Source organism: Mirounga angustirostris, unplaced genomic scaffold, assembly GCF_029215605.1.
Source record: "Mirounga angustirostris isolate CCGP_5_RB_7025 unplaced genomic scaffold, mMirAng1.0.hap1 SCAF_9, whole genome shotgun sequence".
Taxonomy (NCBI): Eukaryota; Metazoa; Chordata; class Mammalia; order Carnivora; family Phocidae; genus Mirounga; species Mirounga angustirostris.
In genome coordinates, this window is record NW_026991717.1 from 54,114,042 (window position 1) to 54,137,221 (window position 23,180).

Genomic DNA, 23,180 nt, shown 5'->3' on the forward strand with positions numbered 1-23,180 from the left:
CTAATTTGGTGCCAAGTTTCATTGTACCACCTCTTGTATTTTATGTGAAATGAAGTTAGGTATGTAGAGATAGTGGTTAGTGTTTAGGCCAGGGAGCAGCATTGGTAGTGCATGCATTCAATGGGGACATCTAGCCACTAGGAGGACTCAGACCATGGGGTATAGCATAGTGATTGTGACTTTGGACCCTGGAGCCAGACAGCCTTGGTTCAGATCTCCACTAGCAGTATGACCTTGGGCAGTGTAACCTTCTGTGCCTCAGTTTTCTCAACTGTACAATGATGATGATAATAATTCTGCCTTGATGGTGTTGTGAGATTGAATGAGTTAGTATGTGGAGATTCTTAGACTGTATCTGGCACAGTCTTTCTCTTGTTCTTTGCTGTCTCTCTGTGTACATACATACATACATACATACACACACACACACACAGCTATGTTATACCCTACTATGTTATACCCACTATTGTGTATTGTAGTGTTATATAAGTGTTAGGAATTATCATAATTTAATAATTGGTGAGTCAAATGAGGGCTCATGTTTTGGACAGGATAGGTAGGACCCAGAGAAGGAAAAGTTTCCCAGAGAAGGAATGTTCCCTCTGTGATAAACTTAATGTGAAAGCAGATGGTTTTAAGCAGGCTTTCACTGGTAAAGTGGGTGAAAAGGTGATACGAGAATCCCCATTCCCCCGATTCCCAGTTGGAGGCAAAGAATGTCCTTTTAATAGAAAGCTTTAAAGATGTTAAAACAGTTGTGTGTGGTGCTCTCCCTGTGTGGTAGTGGGATTTCCTCAGGTCACGTTTTCTTAAAGTTATTTGAAAGGAAGTGTTTCATCAGCTTTGTGTGTGAGTTCACTGGATCCTTGGCCGTGACTTTGGGAAGATCTAGATCTGGAATCAAGGTTCTGGCTTTGGGGATTGGGGACCTTGTGGAGAAGCAGTCATTGTATATCGATGGTGGGAGTGTAAATTGGTATAATCTTTTGGTAGATAATTTGGTAGTATCTGTCACAATTAAACTGTGATTTTAAAAATCTAGCAATTACACTTCTTAGAATAATTTTCGTAAAAGTGCTAACCCAAGTGTATGGGTGTGTTGCAGCACTATTTGTAAAGATAAAGATAAAGGGATTGAATAATTAATGTACTCATACTCCATATGTTTCCTGTTTCTGTAGTGTAGTAGTTTCCTATTTGCTGTAACAAATTGCCACAGATTTAGTGCCTTAAAACAACACAAATTTATTATTTTACAGTTATGGAGGTCAGAAAACTCAAAATCAAGATTTTAGCAGGGTTGTATTCCTTTTGGAGGTTCCAGGGAAGAATCTGTTTTCTTTCCTTTTCTAGTTTTTCAAGGTTGCCTGCATTTCTTGGCTGGTGCAGTACCCACTCCCCTAGCCCCCACCTTCAAGCTAGCAACTATAGGAACTTCAAATCTCTCTCTCTCTCCCTCCTCTGATCTCTGCCTCCTTCTCTCTGACCCTCACCCTCCTACATCTTCCTTATAAGGACCCTTGTGATTACATTAGGCCCATCTAGATTATCCAGGATCTTCCTATCTCAGGATCCTTAATTTAATCACACCTGGAAAGCCTTTTTGCCACATAAGCTACCATTCACAGATTCTGGGAATTAAGATCTAGACATCTTTGGGGGGCCATTATTCAGCCTACCATAGTTCATGATACTGTGTAGGTAGTAAAAAGTATGTTTTTACGTGTGTGCTTAGAAAGATGTCACTGATAAAACAAGGGGATCCCTGTTAAGTGAAAAGAAGCAAGTTGCAAAACTATTATAATATGATCCCTTCTTGTGTTTTTTATTTATTTGAAAAGAAGCATTGTGCCTGTGTGTATTTCTATAGGCATAGAAAAAATCTAGAAGGCTACACACTAAACATTTAAATAGTGGTTATTTCTGGGGAGTAAGACTATCAGGAAGTGTAGGGATGACTTTGAATGATACATTTTTTATATAATGTGAACATGTATTTGTTTATTGTAATTTTATTTTTATGAAAGTATACATGTACAAAATTGAAAAGTAAAAATACAAGGTTTATGGTAAAAACAACAACCCTGGAGTCCCTTATGTTATTCCTCCCCACCCCAGAGCCTTCTTTTCCAGAGGCATCCATTCTCTTTTTGCTCTATTTTTCCCTAGTACTTCCCTCCATATTTCTAAATAACAAGCTTATGCTATTTATTGATTTTTCTGTATTAGATATCTTTGACTTCCCACTTATGAAGATGAAGCTTTGGCCATCTTAAACCAAACCACCTCTAAGCATATTTTCCCGTACTCTTTATCTTTTTTTATTTTTTATTTTTTTAAAGATTTATTCATTCTATTTATTTATTTATTTTAAAAGATTTTATTTATTTATTTGACAGAGAGGGATACAGCGAGAGAGGGAATACAAGCAGGGGGAGTGGGAGAGGGCGAAGCAGGCTTCCTGCTGAGCAGGGAGCCCGATGCGGGGCTCGATCCCAGGACCCTGGGATCATGACCTGAGCCGAGGGCAGATGCTTAAGGACTGAGGCACCCAGGCGCCCCTAAAGATTTATTCATTTTAGAGAGAAAGAGGGAATGTGCACATGCATGAGCTGGGTTCTGAGGGGTGGGGAGGAAGGGCAGAGGTAGAGAATCCCCAAGCAGACTCCTCACTGAGTGGGGAGCCCGATGCAGGGCCCTGATTCCACCACCCATGAGATCATGACCTGAGCTGAAACTAAGAGTTGGCCACCCAACCCACTGAGCTATCCACGTGCCCCTCAGTCTTCATCTTCTTAATACAAGTACACCGAAAATTTTGCTTGGATTAGTATTCAGTGGTTATTGCAATCCTGGAACTACTCTTCTTCGCTAACCCATGCCATGTATAGATGTTGGGATTACATTTTCTTTCTTGTGTATGTTTTTTTTCCCTCCCTCTGAAAAAGAAATTGTGTACTTTTTTCTTTTGCTTACTTTTCTTGTATCCATCATTAACCCATGTCAAATTCCCCACTGGAAATCTCATTCTTTTCCTGGGAGTCTTATCAGCCTATCTTTTCCTTGGAGACCTCCTTTTGGAACCTCTGTCCGGCTCCAATCTGGATTTGCTTTCTAGGTCTCTGATACAGCCCATCTTGGGGATCCTCTTCCACTCTGTTTATGTTGGATCCCTTTTTTCCTGAAGCCCTTGATTCTTGTTATTGTTTATTCCTGGTCTTGGAGGAGTACATCTTCTGGTGGTTTTCTGAAACAAGGGTCTATGGGAGATGATTTTTCTTTAGATACTTTATATTTGAAAGTGTCATTTTTAAGTTAAAAAAAAGCCCACTAGACAAAATGGAAATGGGAGAAAATTCCAAATATACCAGAGTTCATATGATTATTTTTTCTTCAAAGGAATCACACAGAGAAAGACTTGAAGGGCATGTTCTTTTATATCCCTGCAGATTCCCAATGTTCTCTAATTTAGAACAGAAGAGTTAAGAATATGGGTCTTATCTTTAAAACTAGTGCTCTTTGGTAAGTCCTTTTATTCTTTGTCTCCTTTGCAAAATGGAGACCATAACTGTTATGCTAAGTCTGTTTAGATTACATGAGACAATGTAGGTAAAGATTTAGCAAGATGCCAGGTACTACTTTTATTATCCAAGTTATTGTCTTCCCCCCTTTCAGAAAAAGATTTTATTTATTTATTTTAGAGAGAGAGAAAGAGAAAGAGGGCATGAGCAGGGGGAGGGGCAGAGGGAGAAGCAGACTCCCCGCTGAGTAGGGAGCCCCACAACATGGGGCTTGATCCCAGGACCCTGGGATCACGACCTGAGACAAAGGCAGAGGCTCAACCGACTGAGCCACCCAGGCACCTCTATTTTCTTTCTTTTTTCTTTTTTTCTTTTTTTTTTTAAAGATTTTATTTATTTGAGAGAGAGAATGAGACAGAGAGAGCATGAGAGGGTCAGAGGGAGAAGCAGACTCCCTGCCGAGCAGGGAGCCCGATGTGGGACTCGATCCCGGGACTCCAAGATCATGACCTGAGCCGAAGGCAGTCGCTTAACCAACTGAGCCACCCAGGCGCCCCGAAAAGCTTTTTAATAAAAGGCTTTTGTGCTTATTCATTTTTTTATTATTTATTTATTTATTTATTTATTTATTTTTTGCTTACTCATTTTTTTAACTACTATTCTTTACAACATTCTACTTGTCTCTTTTATAGATCTATTAAATGCAGGCTATGAGATGTTCACATTTTTTCACTGAAATGACATTACTTAGATGCAACAAATTTCTATAACTATTAGAAACAACTAATAAAAGTTTGTTTTTAATTACAGGAGTAATATGTGCTCCTTATAGAACACTTAAGAAATAGAGAATAGAAAAAAGGGAAAAATCTATAACTTACATTATCATGGTATATTGTATATTGCTTCTGGGTACTTTTCTGTGCACTTTTTACATAGTTAGGATCATGGTGTGTATTCAGTTTAGAGGCTTGATTCTAATACTGTTGCATATTATTTTTAAATAATCTTAAATGACTACAGTATTGGTTATCTTTTTGCCATACATACTGGAATATTTACAGATAAAATGATGTCCGATATTTGCTTCAAAATATGTGTGGGTGGGAAATGGACTGTCCATAAATTGATAATATTGAAACTAGTTGGTGGCTGTGTGGAAGTTCATTATACTGTTGTGCCTATTCTTATATTTGCTCAATTTTCCATAATAAAAAATAAAATAAAAGCTTGTAGTGTTTCATTATGATCTATCTTAATTTCTTTTTTTTTTTTTAAGATTTTATTTATTTGACAGAGAGCGAGCACAAGCAGGGGGAGCGCAGGCAGAGGCAGAGGGAGAAGCAGGCTCCCCGCTGAGCAGGGAGCCCGATGCGGGACTCAATCCCAGGACCCTGGGATCATGACCTGAGCCGTAGGCAGCCGCTTAACCGACTGAGCCACCCAGGCGTCCCCCTTATGATAAATTTATATGAGTGGGATTATTAGGTCAAAGTATGATCATCTTAAAGGCTTTTGATGCATAAATAGTACTAAGTTGCTTGGTGAAAAACTTTAGAGGAATTTTATTGGATTTATAATTTTTCTCATTGAGCATAGGAGTGATATTGCAAATTTATGCTGAAGTTTTTAATGAGGCAATCAAGGTTCATTAAGTATGTTGTAATAGGATTATATTTTCTAACTTTTTATTCATATTTCTTTTTTAGGAGTGCTAGTAACAATTTATATGGAATTAATACTTTACAGTTTTATAGAGAGTTTTCATGTGCAGATATTATAATCCTCAAAACAGCTCTGTGAGCTATTATAGAAATTCAAAATAAAATAGACTCTAAGCTTTAAAAAATGTAATTATAGTTAGTAATTCCTGGTACCACTAGATGGCTCTCTCAGCATGTACTTTTAAGCAAAAGGAGTTAATTTGTGGATATTTTGAAGTTTCCCTATAGATATAAAATTCATATTATTGAAGTTAAAAAAAATAATGGTTTGTATCAGATTGTGATAAACTTTTTCAGAAGTAGTAAAAAAAAATCAGGATGGAATTTATTACAGTGAGTTTTTAGATTACTTTTCTTAAGGAAAGGGGTATTAAATGGGATGGCATTCAGTGCCATACGTATCGTGTATTTTCAGTAAATATATTTAACACTCATTAAAATTTATTGAATTGGATTATGCTTCTTTATTTGCTTGGGCAAAAGTTACTTACCAAAAAAGCAACATTTATTGCTAGGTCCTTAAATGGTTTTATGTAAATCTAATACTTTATCTCTGAGGAGTTAATAGATAATGAACAAAGTAGATTGAGGGGGCTCCATCTGGAGCTCTGATCCCCTCAATCAATTTGTTGTCTTAATGCTGTTTTTCCTTTGAGGATTAGAATTATTCTGTGCTGTGTGCTGTTCCCTTTAGGTGAGAATCAGAAGTGAAATTGCTACATTTTGGTATTTTCATTGTTTTACATTTTACTAATTGTCTTGACAAAAAAATTAAGAGTGCCTTTGATTTCAGTCTTGATCTCACGTGTATTTTCTTCCATTGATTTTTCAATCTTATTAGATCCAGTGCTGTCTTTCTATAGAAAGAAATGTTTGTATTGCCCCTTTTGCTAACTTGCAATGAAAATTATGGTTATTATTACCTATCTGCATAATTTCAAAAAGTCATTAAAATACTTACAATATAAAGGAGAAGTGGAAAGAAAGCAGTTTTTTTTAAAGATTTTATTTATTTGAGAGAGAGAGAGCAGGCACAGGAGCAGGACAGAGGGAGAGGGAGAAGCAGACTCCCCGCTGAGCAGGGCCATGGGGCTCCATCCCAGGACTCCAGGATCATGACCTGAGTGGAAGGCAGACAATTAACTGACTGAGCCACCCAGGGGCCCCTGAAGGAAAGCACTTTATAATAAATTGTATATTTCGGTATGTAAATCCTCGAGCAGACTACCCTAGATGACAGAAGAGATTATCAAATGCTTGCACCTATACATAGAATTACTGTGAAAGTGATAAGCTGTAAAAGCTGATTGTTACAGTGTTTTATATTGGTGATTCAGATACCCAAGTAGCATCAACACTGGTGACATGATTTTTGAAAATGGTGACAACTCTTAGTAAAGTTCTGAACAAAACAAATAGATTTATAGTATGGTTGCATCCTGGGAAATTTGGGATACATTAATAACTGGAAAAATACATTTGTTTATATATTAGTTTTAGCCTTAGATATATTGGGTGGAGCCTTTGAAAGTCACCCAGGACATGTGACAATTCTTTGCCCTACTGGATTGTTCCCTGCATTGCTGGACCTCTAATATCCCTGACACATGCCCATTAAATGCTAGTAGAGCCTTCATCCCACTCCTCCCTGCATCAGTCTCCAAAATGCCTCCATATATATCCAAAGGGCCCTCTAGGGGGCGGTACTGCTACCATTTTGAGAACTGATTTAAAAGTACCCAGGTATTTATTTACTACATAGCTATGTTGCTCATGGAACTTTAAAAACCACAATAACTTAAGTATCGTGAGTCTTTAAATATGATATGTTTTGGATAATTAAGGCAGTTACAGAATTGTGATAGAAGTTGATTTAAGTGCATTGTTTTGTTGCAATTCTTGTAATCAGATCAATAAGTTTGCTATTTTAAGTACCCAATACCATGCATTTTCTTTATTTTTTTCCACTTTTCCTGTTTAGTAAGTCAGTAGTATTTAGCTTTCTTTAATGTCAGCATTTAGTTAGTTGATAGTCATACAATGTAATTTGTCCCTTATAAAAAAGAAACCACTTTTTAAGTTAGGAAGATAATTTAGTAACATTATAGAAACTTTGTAAAATGGAGGCAGAATTTCCTATAATCTTGTCACTCTAACAATTGTTGGTATTTTTCTTTGTTTTGTTCTCTGTGTATGTTTTGACATTCAAAAATTTTGTATCTTTTTACTTAACATGGCATAAATTTTTAATGTTATATAACTTTCAACTATTATTTTAAATTACTGTGTATTGTCTTACTAGATTCCACATTTTCCTTCCTCTAGATTGTTCACATGATACAAATTATTATATATAATATATGTAGATTTATGTGAATATATGTGTATACATATATTGATAAATCTATTTAAACATATTTTTATTTTTTCTTTAGGATAGAGCTCAGAAGTGGGATCATTTATTCGGTCATTAGGCTTGAACATTTTTGTAACTTTTAGGTGTTGCCAAATTGACATTTAAAAAAAAGCTGATCCAGAAAAACCCCCAGCTGATCCATTTATATTGCTATCAATATATGTAAGATGTCAATATGTGAAAGTATCAGTCTCAACTCATCCTTTTTAAAATTTAACTTTTAAATTATTTACATTTATTTGACTCTTTGTGACACTGAACATTTTTTGTGTTTGTGAATTATTTCTGTTTTCTCTTTTGGAAAATATATGGTCATGTCCTTTGACTTTTTTTTTGAAAATCTAATTGGCTTTTATTAAGCAATTCATGAACTGGACAAGTAGAAAGGAGCTCTGAGGGCGCCTGGGTGGCTCAGTTGGTTAAGCGACTGCCTTCGCTTCAGGTCATGATCCTGGAGTCCTGGGATCGAGTCCCACATCGGGCTCTCTGCTCAGCAGGGAGTCTGCTTCTCCCCCTGACCCTCCCCACTCTCATGCTCTCTCTATCTCATTCTCTCTCTCAAATAAATAAATAAAATCTTTAAAAAAAAAAAAAAGAAAGAAAGGAGCTCTGAGGAGGTGTACAGAATGGAAGGTTTTTATAGGAAGGAGGGTGGGGCAAGGAAGTTATTAGCAAAAGAAAAGATGGTTCCCGGCCAAGACACCTTTTTTGGCTAGGGGAGGGAACAGCAGGGTTTTAATCTTGCAGATGACCTCACTAGTGCTGATCAGAAAATTTCAGGTTGGCTTCTAAAAAGGTCGCATTCCTGGGATAGTTTGAAACTATAGTGAACTCTTGGTTTGCTGTTGTGGGGGAGCAAATGACTCCTATTTGGGCTTGCTTTTTTCTTTCTTCCTTTTTAAGTTTATTTATTTAAGCAATCTCTACCCTCCACATGGGCCATGGGCCTCTGAACTCAAGCTCCAGTGTCACAGGCTCCTCTCTGCTCCTCCCCCAACTGACTGAGCCACGCACCCCCGGGCTTGTTGTTTTGTTTATTATTATTTTTTAAACACCAGGTTGTGCATATTTGTCATGGGAGTAAATCTGCTTTATCAGGATAAATACACCCAGTGAGCTGTGGAGGAAGGTGTGTCACTTGCCCCCATAGACCCAATCAGCCACCCTCCTCTAAATCTGTGAGTTTAGATCTCATTCTAGAAGCAGGCAGTGTGCAATTCCAGAGGCCTTCCTGAGGCCCCCTCGCATTATGTTTCAGAGACTTGCAAATTAAACCCAGGGGATCCTAGGCTCTTTATTATTATTTCTTGCTTTGTCCTTTGACTGTTGCTCTGATGGGTTCATGGTGTTTATTTGTTTTCCCTTCTCATTTTGAGTCAGACCTCTTACATAATTAAAATTATTAATGTTTCTTACATTCATTTTTTGGGCAGACATTCCTTTGCTGTCTTTGATTTTATTTTTGTTTTTTAATACATTAACGTTCCATTATCTACCGATAGAAGATAGTATGCAATATCAAAGAAAGGGGTGGAGAGTCAAGAGATCAGGATTCTGCAAGGAGATACTTACAATACATATTATATCTGACAAAGAACTCCTATCCAGAATGTATGTTATGAATGCTTACAAATCATTAAGAAACAGGCAGACAACCCAGTTTCTAAAAATAAGGAAAAACCCTAAACCACTACTTAATAAAAGATACCCAGATGTCTAAACCATCTGGCAGTATGTATGCTCAATGAATGCAAACTGATTTTGTATTACCTGTGTAAGACATAAAAGGGTGTATTTTGGGTGAAGATTTATTTCATTGTAAAACCACATTTATATTAAATTTTGGTCATCCAAGTGGAGTCACGTGTTTGCTAGTGTGGCCAGTTTAAATTTTACTGTACTTTTGTGGAGGAGAGGTCAGTTTCTTTTTGCCTTATCCTGCCTTTCATAGGAAATGATTGTAGGTTCTCCACCTTTTGAGTATGATGTAAATTTTTACTATCCAGCTGGTACATATTTCCTAGGAAAAATCCTTCATTAGAGATCAGTAATCTCTTTAGATCATAATGTCTTTAGCATGATTAAGGAGTATCTTGGGTTCCAGTGACTCAGTCAAGGTATGAGAGGGAACGGGAGGAAAACAGAAAAGGGTGAAAGTGTTGTGTCACACACAAAAATACATGTAAAAAACCCCACATAAAACATAAATTCATGTGGTGGTTTTTCTTCTTCGCCATGGGATATATTATGAATTATTTTTATCCTTATAAATGGAGTGATTATAAGAAATTCTTTCCTGCCTTGTGACAAATGCCCGTTTTGGACATACTCATCTCACTTAATCATCATGCAAGGATCCCAGCATTAGCACCTGTTATTGGTTACCCTATGTTTGGTTGTTCCCATGTTGTAGAATGTACTAAAAAATACAGTAATGTAAACATAAATCTGTTCTTTCAAGGGACAAAAATTTTTAATCAGCCCTTTTACATTCCCTAACATCTCTTCTAATTATGTAATGCAGTCTATCCTTCCTGGCATCACTAACCTCTCTAAGCTTGAACTCCCTTCTCACATACATACATACATACATACCCCTCTCTCCTTCCTGAGTAATATCTGTTCATACAAGATTGGAATACACTAATCAACCTGACATCCCCTTCTTTAAACTTCTTTCCCCTTGACTACTTACCCAGCTCTCAAAGGGTATTCACTTTTTGAGGCAAATTCATACCGCAGGCACATTTTTTTCTTGTATAAGTCTCAGGGGTTCAATATCTTCCCTTCCTCACAGGCCTTAAATTCTACCTCTTTGCCTTTTTTTTTTTTTTTTTTTTTAAGATTTTATTTACTTATTAGAGAGAGTACAAGCAGGGGGAGTGGCAAGCAGAGGGAGAGGGAGAAACAGGCTCCCCAGTGAGCAGGGAGCCCGATGCAGGACTCAATCCCGGGACTCCAGGATCATGACCTGAGCCGAAGGCAGTCGCTTAACCACCTGAGCCACCCAGGTGCCCTACCTCTTTGCCTTTGCTCAGGATACTATGTAGCATCACTGAATAGTCTTCCAGGTGAATAGTCCTTCTGAATTTAGGACCTTTCATTTCAGAACCATCATCCCCTGAATTTGAGCATCTCTGATACATTCAAATCTTTCTTCATCTGTGTACTCTTGTCATGATCTTTCCCTAACACGTATTTCAGTATTTCTTAATCAAGAAGACACCCCCCCACACACACACCCCACACCACCAAACATACACTTTCATACACCCTGACCTGTGACATTAGTCTTTTCGGGTATCTTGAATACAAGATACAAAGTTATACTTACTTTCTAGCTTCTCAGTGAGACAGGTAGCCTATTGATAATACTGTTAGACTTTCTTTTCAGTATTTTCATTGAATGTGAATTGTGTCCCTTTTCTGGAAGAACTTGAGTGTATATTGACTGTGCAACAATTGAAAATTCTCTGATTTACCATTGCAAAAAACAGTTACTATATATTTATTGTAATTTGCACCAGTTACAGAGGATAGTGTCTTGTACATTATTTCTGTTTACTTTTATGAAAAACTTCATTGCTGCGCTCCTCCAGTGAAAACAGTTTCTTGCCAGTTTTAAATATTAGGCAAGCCTTCTCTGCTACTTACCTCATTATCTTTACCAGCTGTATTTGGAGAATTCAAACTAATTTTATTACCTAGGTAAAAACTTAATGAGAAAGGATAATCTGTTCCCCAAATTCAAATACAAATTGCTTTTGCGTGATCTATAGTTTCAGATTAGCCATATCACAAACTTTTAGAGGGATAGTTGAGAATTGGTAGTAATAAAGATACATGGGGAGAAAGTCATGTAATACTGTATCAGTAGAGGGTGGGGGGATGGGTTAGCCTGGTGATGGGTATTAAAGAGGGTACGTACTGCATGGAGCACTGGGTGTTAATACGAAAACAATGAATTGTGGAACACTACATCAAAAACTAATGATGTAATGTATGGTGATTAACATAACTTAATAAAAAAATAATATATCAATAGAGATGCTAAATTCATCTTTGTTTTGCTTAGATGTCCCTGGTAGATTTGGGAAAGAAGCTTTTGGAAGCAGCACGAGCAGGTCAAGATGATGAAGTTCGTATTTTGATGGCAAATGGAGCTCCTTTTACTACAGACTGGGTAAAGAATGATTTTAATGTTGTGCTGGTTTGTTTTTTTCTCTTTCTCTCATTTATTAGTTTTTCCAGATAAAAATTTAGTATTTTGTTTATATGTGGCAAAAATTAATTTTTTTTGCAAATTTGTTTGTAGTTTTAGAATTATAGCTATCATTTAAAGAGAATGGTTTGTATCTTTGTAAGTCATATATAGATATCTCTATATATCTATATATAGAGATATCTAGATATCTAGATATGGCAACCTTATTCAAATGTTCTGTCCACAAAAGGATTTTTCTTTTAAACTATGGAGTTCAATATTGTAGGATGAATATAAAATGTAGCTGCTTGGAATTTAATTTAAAGGTTCTAAATAGCACAGCTAGAATTTATAATTCAGAAAATAACAGATAAAGATCCCAGTTAATGTTATAATTGCTTCTAAAAAGGAAAAATGTTTGCATTTCAATTGATACTTGTAACACTATTGCAAACATGACCAAAGAGGAAGAAAGGAGTGGGAACATGTCCTAGTAACTAGAGAAGGCAATTGTGAGGACAGCAAAAACCATAACTCTACTTAGTTCCTGGGGTAAGTCAAGAAAGAGATGATCTTGGCAGTATGGAGGGTGAGGAATGTGGATTAACCTGCCTACTGGTAACAACTAAAAATTCCAGATTTTAGCTTTTGTTGTTTTTGGCACACTTGTCCTATGTTCTTTTTTATTTTTCATTAAAAACAAAATAAAAAAAATTTTTATTATGGAAGATTTCAAACCTGTATCAATGCCTACATACCCTTCAGCCAACTTCAAAAATTACCAAATCATGGTGAGTCTGTTTCCACTGTAACCTCATCCACTTTTTTTATTCCGTATTATTTTAAAGCAGATTTTTTTTTTTTTTAAGATTTTATTTATTTATTTGACAGAGAAACAGAGCACAAGCAGTGGGGGCAGCAAAGGGAGAGGTAGAAACAGGCTCTCGGCTGAGCAGGGAGCCTGATGTGGGGCTCGATACCAGGATCATGGGATCATGACCTGAGCTGAAGGCAGACTCTTAACTAATCACCCAGGCACCCCTTTAAAGCAAATTCCATGAACTATTTCATTCCATCCATAAATATTTCAGCATCTGTCTTTAAAAGATAAAGAATTTTTGATTAACAATTAAAAAAATCTTTAGTGCACTGATGAGTTAGAAAGAAAATAAGGGACTATGAACCTGAAAAACTAAGTGAACACCAGAACCTAAAGAAATTTCACCCTAAGAATATTTGCTAACTTGGTGAATTTGCCTGTTGGTTTTCCCACCTCACTGGCATGGGTTACTGAAGACAGAGACCCGAGACTGCTCATAGAAGTCTCCTAGGAGATCTTCTCCTCTTAATTCAGGAATCCCAAAGAAATGTGCATTCTGTATAAGGTAAACCAGAAATACCCCCTCTCTCTTTCTACCTGCTTCTGCCCCTGACCCTGTTGTTAGGGTACTGCAAGAAAAATGAACTGACTTGAAACAAGTCACTAAATGGAGAGAGAAAAAAAAATTATTGATGAGGATTTGGAGTCACAGGCCATCCCTGCACACATTTGTGACCTGAACTCATAAATACTTGTGCATTCTGCAAAACTGTACACTAAAAAATGGATTTAAAGTGATCTTTGGACTGAGGTTACCCCAGGTTCCTGGCAGAAGCAAATGAATTTTCTTTCTGAGGGAACCTACCTTCATCCCCCCAGTATCCACAAATGAAATTCCAAAGAAAATGAACAGTCAAAAGTAACTAAATGCGCAAGGACACAAGGCCACTTGGACAATAACCCACTGAAACAACTAACAACAGAAGCAGACTGACAAGGATTTTAGATAATATTTTAAGCAGATTAGGAACAGCTAAGGAGAAAATTAGTGAACTGAAAGATACGGAAAGAAATCCAGAGTGCATTATAGAGAAAAATAGGTAGAGAATTTAAGATCTCAGGAGTCATGAAGGCTAGTGTGAGAAAATGTAACGTATCTAATCAAAAACCCAACGTATGGCTAGTGTGAGAAAATGTAACGTATCTAATCAAAAACTCTTGCTCATATACTTGATTCATACATCAAGTAAGATGTATGACTTGATGTATGACTTGATGTATGACTTCAGGCAAAAGAGCAACCTCTTAGTGCCTTAGGTTCTTTTACTACCAAATGAGGATAGTAACAGTACCTTAAGAGGGGAGTAAATTAGATAATATGTGTAAAGGTCTTAGAATAGTGCTTGCCACGGAAAGTGCTTTAACAAAAACCTTAGTTGCTAATATTATAGTAGTGGTCTTACCAAATTTCATGTTCTAGTGAACCATTTTTTTTTTAAGATTCTATTTATTTAGGGCGCCTGGGTGGCTCAGACGGTTAAGCGTCTGCCTTCGGCTCAGGTCATGATCCCAGGATCCTGGGATCGAGTCCCGCATCGGGCTCCCTGCTCCTTGGGAGCCTGCTTCTCCCTCTGCTTCTCTCTCTCTCTCTCTGTCTCTCATGAATAAATAAATAAAATCTTTAAAAAAAAAAAAGATTCTATTTATTTATTTTAGAGAGAGAGAGAGAGAGCAGAGGGAGAGGGAAAGGGAAAGAATTTCAGGCAGACTGTGCTGAGTGTGGAGCCTGATGCAGGGCTTACAACCCCAAGGTCATGAACTGAGCCAAAACCAAGAGTTGGACGCTTAACCGCTTAACTGACTGCGCCACCCAGGCTCCCCATCTAGTGAACTATCTTGATTCTTAGAACAGCAGTGCCTTGGTAATCAGATTGATAGGGACTTTCTGTGCCTCTAAATGCTTGTATTTTAATTCTAATTTTCATCTGTTAAACTGTATGCCTCTGATAAGGTTCTACATTTTAGAACTTCCCCTGCATATTGTGAATGTATTGTTAATGTAGTGGCTACACCACATGGAACCAATTTCAGGAGAACTGGGCTCTGTTTTGGTTCTGTCCTGACTCACCTTTGGCAAGTGTACCTCAGATTAGATTTTTTCCCTTGAAAAATGACTACATATGGGGCGCCTGGGTGGCTCAGTCGTTAAGCGTCTGCCTTCGGCTCAGGTCATGATCCCAGGGTCCTGGGATTGAACCCCATGTCGGGCTCCCTGCTCAGTGGGAAGCCTGCTTCTCCCTCTCCCATTCCCCCTGCTTGTGTTCCCTCTCTCGCTGTGTCACTCTCTGTCAAATAAATAAATAAAATCTTCAAAAAAAAAAAAAAAGACAAATGACTACATAAACTTATTTAAAAAGATCACTGAGTTGCTTTAATTTATTTTTTAAGTCCTACAAAACACTTTAATGTAAAAATCTACACTATTACATTTATTTGATACGAATTTCATAGATGAAAAGTTTTGTGTGATGGATATGTGGAAAACCTTCCAGTACTCAGAAAAATTTCTCACACCGTAATTATCTCTAATTCCTGATGGAATTAATTTTATTCAGGCTATTTATCTGTTAAAAAATAAGAAAGCAAGATTGAATTAAACGAAATACTGACTTTGCTTTGTCATTGACAAGTGTATGGGAATTCGTGAAAGCCTCTATGAAGAGAATGTGATAAGCATACATTATTATTTTCTTGAGTTTTGAGTTACTATGTAAACAGATAATATGAAGATAATCTGTTTGCCATGTAAAAAGAAAGTATAGAAGGTAGTAATAGAAGTGTGTTAAAAATGATTATAAATGTGGGGTTTTTTTTATTTTTCTTGCGGGATAGCTGGGAACCTCTCCACTTCATCTGGCAGCACAATATGGGCATTATTCTACCACAGAAGTACTCCTCCGAGCTGGTGTAAGTAGGGATGCAAGAACCAAAGTGGACCGAACGCCATTACATATGGCAGCTTCTGAGGGCCATGCCAGCATAGTAGAGGTTTTGCTTAAGGTATGTGTTCTCTTTTTGCACTCTGCTTTTGAAAGTAAGTCCCCGAAGGGTTACGGTTTTATAAGAGGGAGAAGGGAACTACTTTTATTGAATGTCTCGTTTTTTTTTCCTGTTATCTCATTTTTTTGTGTGTAAGCCCATCAGATGAAAATTATCTTAAAGTTTACCTTTGTGGGAGAAAAAGAACTTCCTCTAGGTATGTTCTTAGTTGACAGACAGACAGTTGATTTCTTAGACCTTGGTTTCCGTTATGATGAGGGTCTACAGCTTTGTCTTACTTGACACAGTTAAAATGCTTATGGAAAGAAACATAGGGCTTGGATGATTGACAAATAAATTAATAATACAAATAAGGATTTTTATTCTGGCCTTTAGATCAGCCTATCCAGAAGACATACAGTGTAAGCCACAAATGTGAATCACATGTAATTCTAGATTTTCTATTAGCTACATTAAAAAGTAAAAACTAATTTTAATATTATATTTTATTTAACCTCGTATATACAAAATATTATCATTTCAACATGAAATCAATATAAAAGTTATTAATGAGCTCTGTTACATCCTTTTTTTGCTGTTAAGTTTTTGAATTCCAGTGTGTGTTTACATATACAGTACATCCCTGTTGGGACGAACCATATTTCAAGTGCTTAATAGGCACATGTGCCCAGTGGCTACCATATTGGACAGTGCATCCCTGATAGCTCCCTTTTGATTATTTATATTGTACTGGCTTTGAAAGCAAAGGATATTTTTGTATAAATAAGGAACTAGAATTAAAGAGGGTTTTGGAGGAACGCTCATAGTTCTCCTTCACTTTTTTTTTTGAGAGAGAGAGAGAGAGCGTGCACACGCGCAAATGGGGGTTGGACAGAGGGAGAGAGAGAGAGAACCTCAAGCAGACTCCACAGTGCACAGAGCCCGACGCGGGGCTTGATCTCAGGACCCTGAGATCATGACCTGAGCTGAGATCAAGAGTCAGATGCTTAACTGACTGAGCCACCCAGGCGCTTCAACTTTTCTTCACTTCTTATGCCATTGTATCCCATGATGCTCACAGCTTGGTGACTGAAAAAATCATTGCTGCACTCCTAAGGAATTAGAAGGAAAACAGGAAGGTTAGCATGATAGAAAGCTGATTAAGTGTTGTGTGGAGATTCGTACAGATTATTCAACACAAAAAATAGAGAGCTGATCACGTTGGTAGCAGATTCTTTAGAGTCTAATGGCTAGTATTTTCATATTAGGAATTCTTTATATTTCGTATTTTAGAAATCTCTTATTTTGTAATATTTTTATAGCATGGTGCTGATGTTAATGCAAAAGACATGTTGAAGATGACAGCTCTACATTGGGCCACAGAACACAATCATCAAGAAGTGGTGGAACTTTTAATCAAATATGGTGCTGATGTACACACGCAAAGTAAATTTTGTAAAACTGCATTTGATATTTCAATAGACAATGGGAATGAAGATTTGGCAGAGATACTACAGGTAACTTTTGGCTTTTAATTTGCGAAAATAAAAGGATCTCTGTCTTGTGGATGATTTGAGCTGTTTAGCTTTTAGCTTTTCATTTTGGACTTGGTTATTTTGGACAGTCTTTTTCCTCTTTCACTTCCTCTTTGTTCATTTACTGTTCGTTTTTCTGATTGTAAGACTGTAGTCTTTACATGTAACATTAGAAGATTAGATAAGGTGATTACTTTCTGTGTTTTTAAGTTCCTGAATTCCCCTTCTAGACATTTCATTCTATTAATTATTTTTGTTGCATATTTGGATGCAGTATGGTTTTTCAAAGTCTGTTAAACTTCCACTAAAATTTTTCTTTAGTAGCTATAACAGTGTCCCCTGAGTGAGTAATATAGTCTCTATCACTCTGATTGGTTTCCTTTATTTTTCATCATCCTCAAAAAAATCTGGGAACATAGTTATTTATGGTTTTTGGGCAAGTTTCTTTCTTTCTTTTTTTTAAAAATTTATTTAGTTATTGGTGGAGGGGAGTCTTAAGCAGAGTCTGCACTGAGCGTGGAGCCCCACATAGGGCTCGATCTCATGACCCTGAGATCATGACGTGAGCTGAAACCAAGAGTCACATGACTCTGACTGCACCACCTGGGCCCCCCTGGGCAGGTTTTTCTAATAGCCAGTACTGCTTCTCTTTTCTTCAGCTACACAATTTTGATATAAATTATCTTCTTTACTCACTGCCTCTTTGCCTGTCTTCTTGTTCTCCTTCCCAGTAGAACTCTTCTTTAAGACCATCTTACTCTATTGAATTTCAGCTAGTTACTTAAAAGATTCTGTATGTCCAGGAAAATGAATTTTGTGATGCCTCTTGCAATTCTTTTACTCCTAGGAGTGCAATTCGGGAGCCAGGGTTGAAGATTGAGAACGGTTAATTGGGAAGGACATGCTTTATATGTATAATGATATATATTGCTGAATATGGTAGAGGAAATATTTAAGTAATTTGATTTCTGTAGCCACAGGGCAGCAAAATGTGTTCTATAAAAAGCCTTCCAGATATCCATTTCTCTTCTCATGGGATTTTGCTGCTTTCCCTAACAGGGAAATTAGGATGTAAATTCCTATCTGTGATTTACCACTGCACTCTTAGTAGACCATATACAAAGATTTCCATTTGTTTTATATGATTCTTCTTAAGTTTTAGAATTTCCTTTATGTTTGTGTTTGTACTACATTGAGAATCTGTGCTGTATGTTCCGGTTGTAATTCTGAAAACGCCGTGTTGATTTGTGCTCTAGATTGCTATGCAGAACCAAATCAACACAAACCCGGAGAGTCCGGACACAGTGACGATACATGCCGCCACACCACAGTTTATCATCGGACCTGGAGGGGTGGTGAACCTAACAGGTCTGGTATCTTCAGAAAATTCATCCAAGGCAACAGGTATTGAGATGCATATAGGATAGCTGTTGGGACTTTATGCTTTACTAGGTATCCTCCTTTTAAGAAAGGACTGTTGGAGAATGAGGGTAAGATTATATCCGTCACCTTGGTTTTCTTTGGTATTGGCAAAAACCGACTTTTATGAGACACAAGAATTTGAAGAAAGGTGATATTGCAAAGTGTACTGCAATATTATCTTTCAAAAACTAATGCTACACCCAAGCATGTTTTTCACAAAACGATGATCCAAGCTTCATTTAAGAGTTGAATTAAGTGAAATAGAGTATCAGAAAAGTGCATTAGATTAAGCTCCTTTAAAATGTAAATCTGTCTTCTCTTTTGTCACAGATGAAACCGGTGTATCTGCTGTTCAGTTTGGAAACTCGTCTACGTCAGTATTAGCTACGTTAGCTGCCCTAGCTGAAGCATCTGCTCCGCTCTCCAACTCTGCAGAAACGCCAGGTTAGAGAAACAAGGCAAATGTGCACATTAAAAGTTGGAGACTCAAATAGTAACAAAGGCTAGGAAGGTAATATAAAAGGCTAAAGTGAGCAGATTTCAGATGATGGCCATCCGAAGATAGGGGCCCAGGGCAGGGGGGCATCTACTATTTAGCTCTAGCTGATTATGGTCCTATGCACAGTGTTGCCAGATTCCGTTTTTCATGGGAAGCTGAAAATCTGGATTTTAAAAGAATGTTAAATCCTGTCAATTAATTAAAATCTGATTAAAATTAAAAACAAACTTGTGTGGTTCACAGGAAAACGTCTCTGATCCAATTGGCCTTGTCTGTGACTTTTTGTATAAAGTAGATAAATACATATATGAACTTGCTGTCTTTTTCATAACTTTTAATTTTTGTCAGTTCTATTAGAATGACCTAGAATCTTACTGACTGACAGAACTAGGAAGTAGCATGCCAGCACCGCCATTAAAGGATGACTTGATGGTGAATGATGATAAACAGTATCAATAGCTGGTTTAGACCAGGTTTTACTTTGACACGTAAGCAAAACAGTTCTTGCTATAATTATTATGTAAGTAAATGTCTTTTTATTTAGGGAATTTAGAAAACTTCACAAAATTATTATTCTTACTGTAGTTTAGGCCATTATATTTGGCTTATAAAAGTGCTTATAAAAGAATAATTTATTGTCACTCATTATTTAAGTTCATGTTTTTTTTCAATTTGTGCCCAATAATAACAGTAATGACAACAGATCATTGAGTGCTTACTTGTGTGCTGTGCCCTGTGATAAATGTTTTACTTATGATCTCACTGAATCCTTACCAAAAAGCTTGAAGATCTATATTACTGGATTTGACTCTTTAAGATGCTACTGATTGAAAGATGTGTTTTTTTCAGGGAGAAAAATGTACCTATTTCTCTCTTCTCTCTCTCTCTCTCTCGTTTCATTATTAACTAGTGATAATAAACATTTATCTGTTGTCCAACTTCTTCAGCATCATAATCAATGTTGGAATTAAGCCTTTGTATTTGGGAGTTGTAAGATTTTTCAGAATCACTTTTGGCTGTTAGCAGTTATGATATGCTGCTTCTATAACCTGTGCCCGGATCTCATTAGCATCTTTGTTATTGCATAGGCATAGCAAAGAAAATTAATTTTATTGGTGGTTTCTATTTCATTAAACTCCCTATTTTTTTGTCTTTAATTAAAGGATATATCTCTGAAAATTAAGCAGCTTTTCTTGAAGGTCAGCTGAAATTTTGACATTTAGGTATTTGGCTTCATGAATTAGTCATACCAACTTCTCTGACTTCTACTTTTGAAAATGTTACATATGGTCTAGTCTGAAAGACTAGGAATTTCAGTTGACTTTCATCGCATGTGATTTACAATCTTCTGTGAGCGCAGTAATTTTTCATTTCAGTGCTATGTCATAGTGGAATCTTTTTGAAGGTATTTTAAGAGCTTGAATTAAGTTAAAGTTCAGGTGAGTACATTGTCACCAGTGTATGTAACTCAGCTGAGGTGTGTAATCAGATCAAGAAATATCTTCTCACAGCTCCATTTCCACATGCTCACGCTCATTATTTCTCTGCTTCATGGCTGTTCAGTTTCTCTTAACATCATTGTCAGGCTCATCCTGATTTTAGAAAATACTTACATATATTTTTTCAAAGACATCCTAGTTAGGATCTGGGAAATAAAGTAGTACTCTCATTTTATATATGATGAAGCTGAGATTTATGAGGTTAAATAATTTTGCCCAAAGTAGCATGGCCATTAAGTGGTGAAAGGAGTTTTGTGCTCAAGGTCTGACTGAGTCCCAAGTTGTGTGACTGTGACCACTATAATATATTGCAGTTTCTTGGTGATCAGTGGACTGGTCTCTTCCACAGTGTTTATAATTTAGTTTGTGATAGGAATAACTATTTATGTGATTATCATTTTGTCTTCTATCAAACAAAAGCATCACTATTCTTGCCTTTACTCCTGAGGTGTGTCTGTTGAAGCAATCTGCTGAAATAAATGTTTTGTTCCTTTGTCCTTCTTTAATGGATGGGACATAGGGATTTAGATAGATGAGAACTCATTCCAGTTCATTCCATTTTGGAAGCTACTCCAAAATGAAGATATAGAAAAGTTAAAAAAATTTCTTTGGGAGATTGCAGCTGCTTTTTCCTCATGAGGAAAACCACTGCCATGTAGTGGCATACTGTATTAATGAACAGAGGCAGTTATGTTATCCTCTTTCTACCAAAGCTTACAGGCCACTCTGTTATAGGTATTTTCCCTTTGAAAAATCAAAACTCCAGGAAACTCACACTCTTACTCCCTTTCGTTTTGCTTTAAAACAAAACAAAAATGTGCAAACAGTAAAAATTCATGGAGGGATAGATCATGTTTTGGGTTAAAGGAATAACTCAGAACTGTTTTTGTGCTAAAATTTCCACTTACTATTTATAAACAGCTATTCATTTATAATGAGAAAAGTATTATTTATTCATGCATTGAACAGATTTTGTTGAATGTCTCTTATGACCTGGTTACTCTGCTTGGTGTTAGAGAGAAAATGGTGAACAATCAGATTCAATCCCAGCCCTTGTCAAACATGTGGTCTTTGGGTAGAACAAGATGTCCAGCAGTTACCCAGGTAAATAACTGTGATCAGTGCTATCTGTAAAGAAGGCAGGATTTTTCACCTAGTCTGGTGGTTCAGAGAATCTTCCTAGAGGAAGAGACATTTAAACTAAAGATGAAGTAGAAATTAGTAGAGCAAACTTTGGAGAAAGAACATTTGAGGAAGAGGGACACTTATAAAGCTTTTGAGGTCGGGAAGAGCTTGTCCTTTTCAGGGCACTTCAGAGGCCCATGTGGCTGAGCCCAGTGAGTGGGAGAGTAACTCATGGTGGTTGAAGGTAAGGTTATGAAAATGATTACTTTGGCAGGCCCTGAAAGGGAGTTCACTTAGGACTCTTAATGCAATCAACCAGGGAAGAGATAGTGGTGGCATGGATTAGGATTTGGCAAAGAGACAAGAAGTGAAAAGATTTGAGAATTATTTGGGATGTAGAATTGGAAGTTATAATTGATTAGTTGTAGGCCTTACATCTGCAGCATAGTTTGGCCCTTTAAAGTAAACTCTTTCATAAAACACTATTTTATGGCTCTAGCCTGAAGTCCTATATTGATTTTGTTTTGCTTAGCCTTATTCTTTTTTTGTGGCCCAGCTATATAATCTCTTGATTAAATAGACATCTGTGACCACCCTTCTTTTTATCTTTAGGGCAACTTCTGTTTGTTGATATGATGTTTTTCTAGAGGAGTAATGCATCTGGTAGTTGTTTCCCTCCTTTCTCCTAATAGTGAAATTTGATTCAGGTCCTCTCTGCACATTGTTTTTCTGCTGTTCCTAAAATAGATCAGTAAAAGTGAATTGGCATTAAGGGATAAATTACTGGGCTTCATAAGATTGTTTTGGTTTTGCTTTTTTGTTTTTAATTTCAGGTTCAATTGTAGGCCCAATACCTTTGAAATGTTTTCAGTGAACACAGTTTCTCACATTGAAACATTTATATGTAGAATTTTCAATCCTCAGATCATCTTAAAGACAGTTTTTTTCCTCTGTCTTATTTGAATTCTATGGCATTATAATTAAGTCTTGTTGAACAAGAGATCTCCGATATTTTCAATGATGCTGTAGACTATCTAGGCTCTCTTTATATATTACAATCTAACTTTTGATTTAGATCAATGAATATTACACTTATTTATTTTTTTTATCCAGGGGTTTTACATTTAGAGGGGTGTGTGTGCGTGTGTGTGTATTTTAAATAACACTCTTTTTAAAGTTTTTAGGTTTTCTTTTTTATTCTTACATGTTTCAACATTTCACTGTTGGATTGTTCTTAGGGTTTCTGGGGGACACTTTGTCTTCTTACATAATTGGTTTCCTTATAATTTTTTCTCAAATTCCTTAGTATAGCACAACTTAAAAAGAAAACTTTTTAGATGAAAGGGAGGAACTCTATTATTTTAATGATAGTCATT

At 36.7% G+C, this 23,180-nt stretch overlaps 1 protein-coding gene across 8 annotated transcripts in view; it reads left to right on the plus strand.

Annotated features, from left to right (window-relative positions):
- The window catches only part of GABPB1 (GA binding protein transcription factor subunit beta 1), a 63,550-nt gene that overhangs the window by 26,148 nt on the left and 14,222 nt on the right, over positions 1-23,180 (plus strand). For 6 of the 8 annotated variants that reach the window (XM_045900095.1, XM_064570491.1, XM_064570493.1 and 3 more), the window contains exons 2-6: positions 11,737-11,844; positions 15,578-15,745; positions 17,047-17,241; positions 18,516-18,663; positions 19,012-19,125. In XM_045900095.1, the coding sequence (XP_045756051.1) occupies positions 11,737-11,844; positions 15,578-15,745; positions 17,047-17,241; positions 18,516-18,663; positions 19,012-19,125 (733 nt within the window). The remainder of the gene's footprint in view (positions 1-11,736; positions 11,845-15,577; positions 15,746-17,046; positions 17,242-18,515; positions 18,664-19,011; positions 19,126-23,180) is intronic. The other 2 variants (XM_045900097.1, XM_064570490.1) reach the window with 1 other exon arrangement.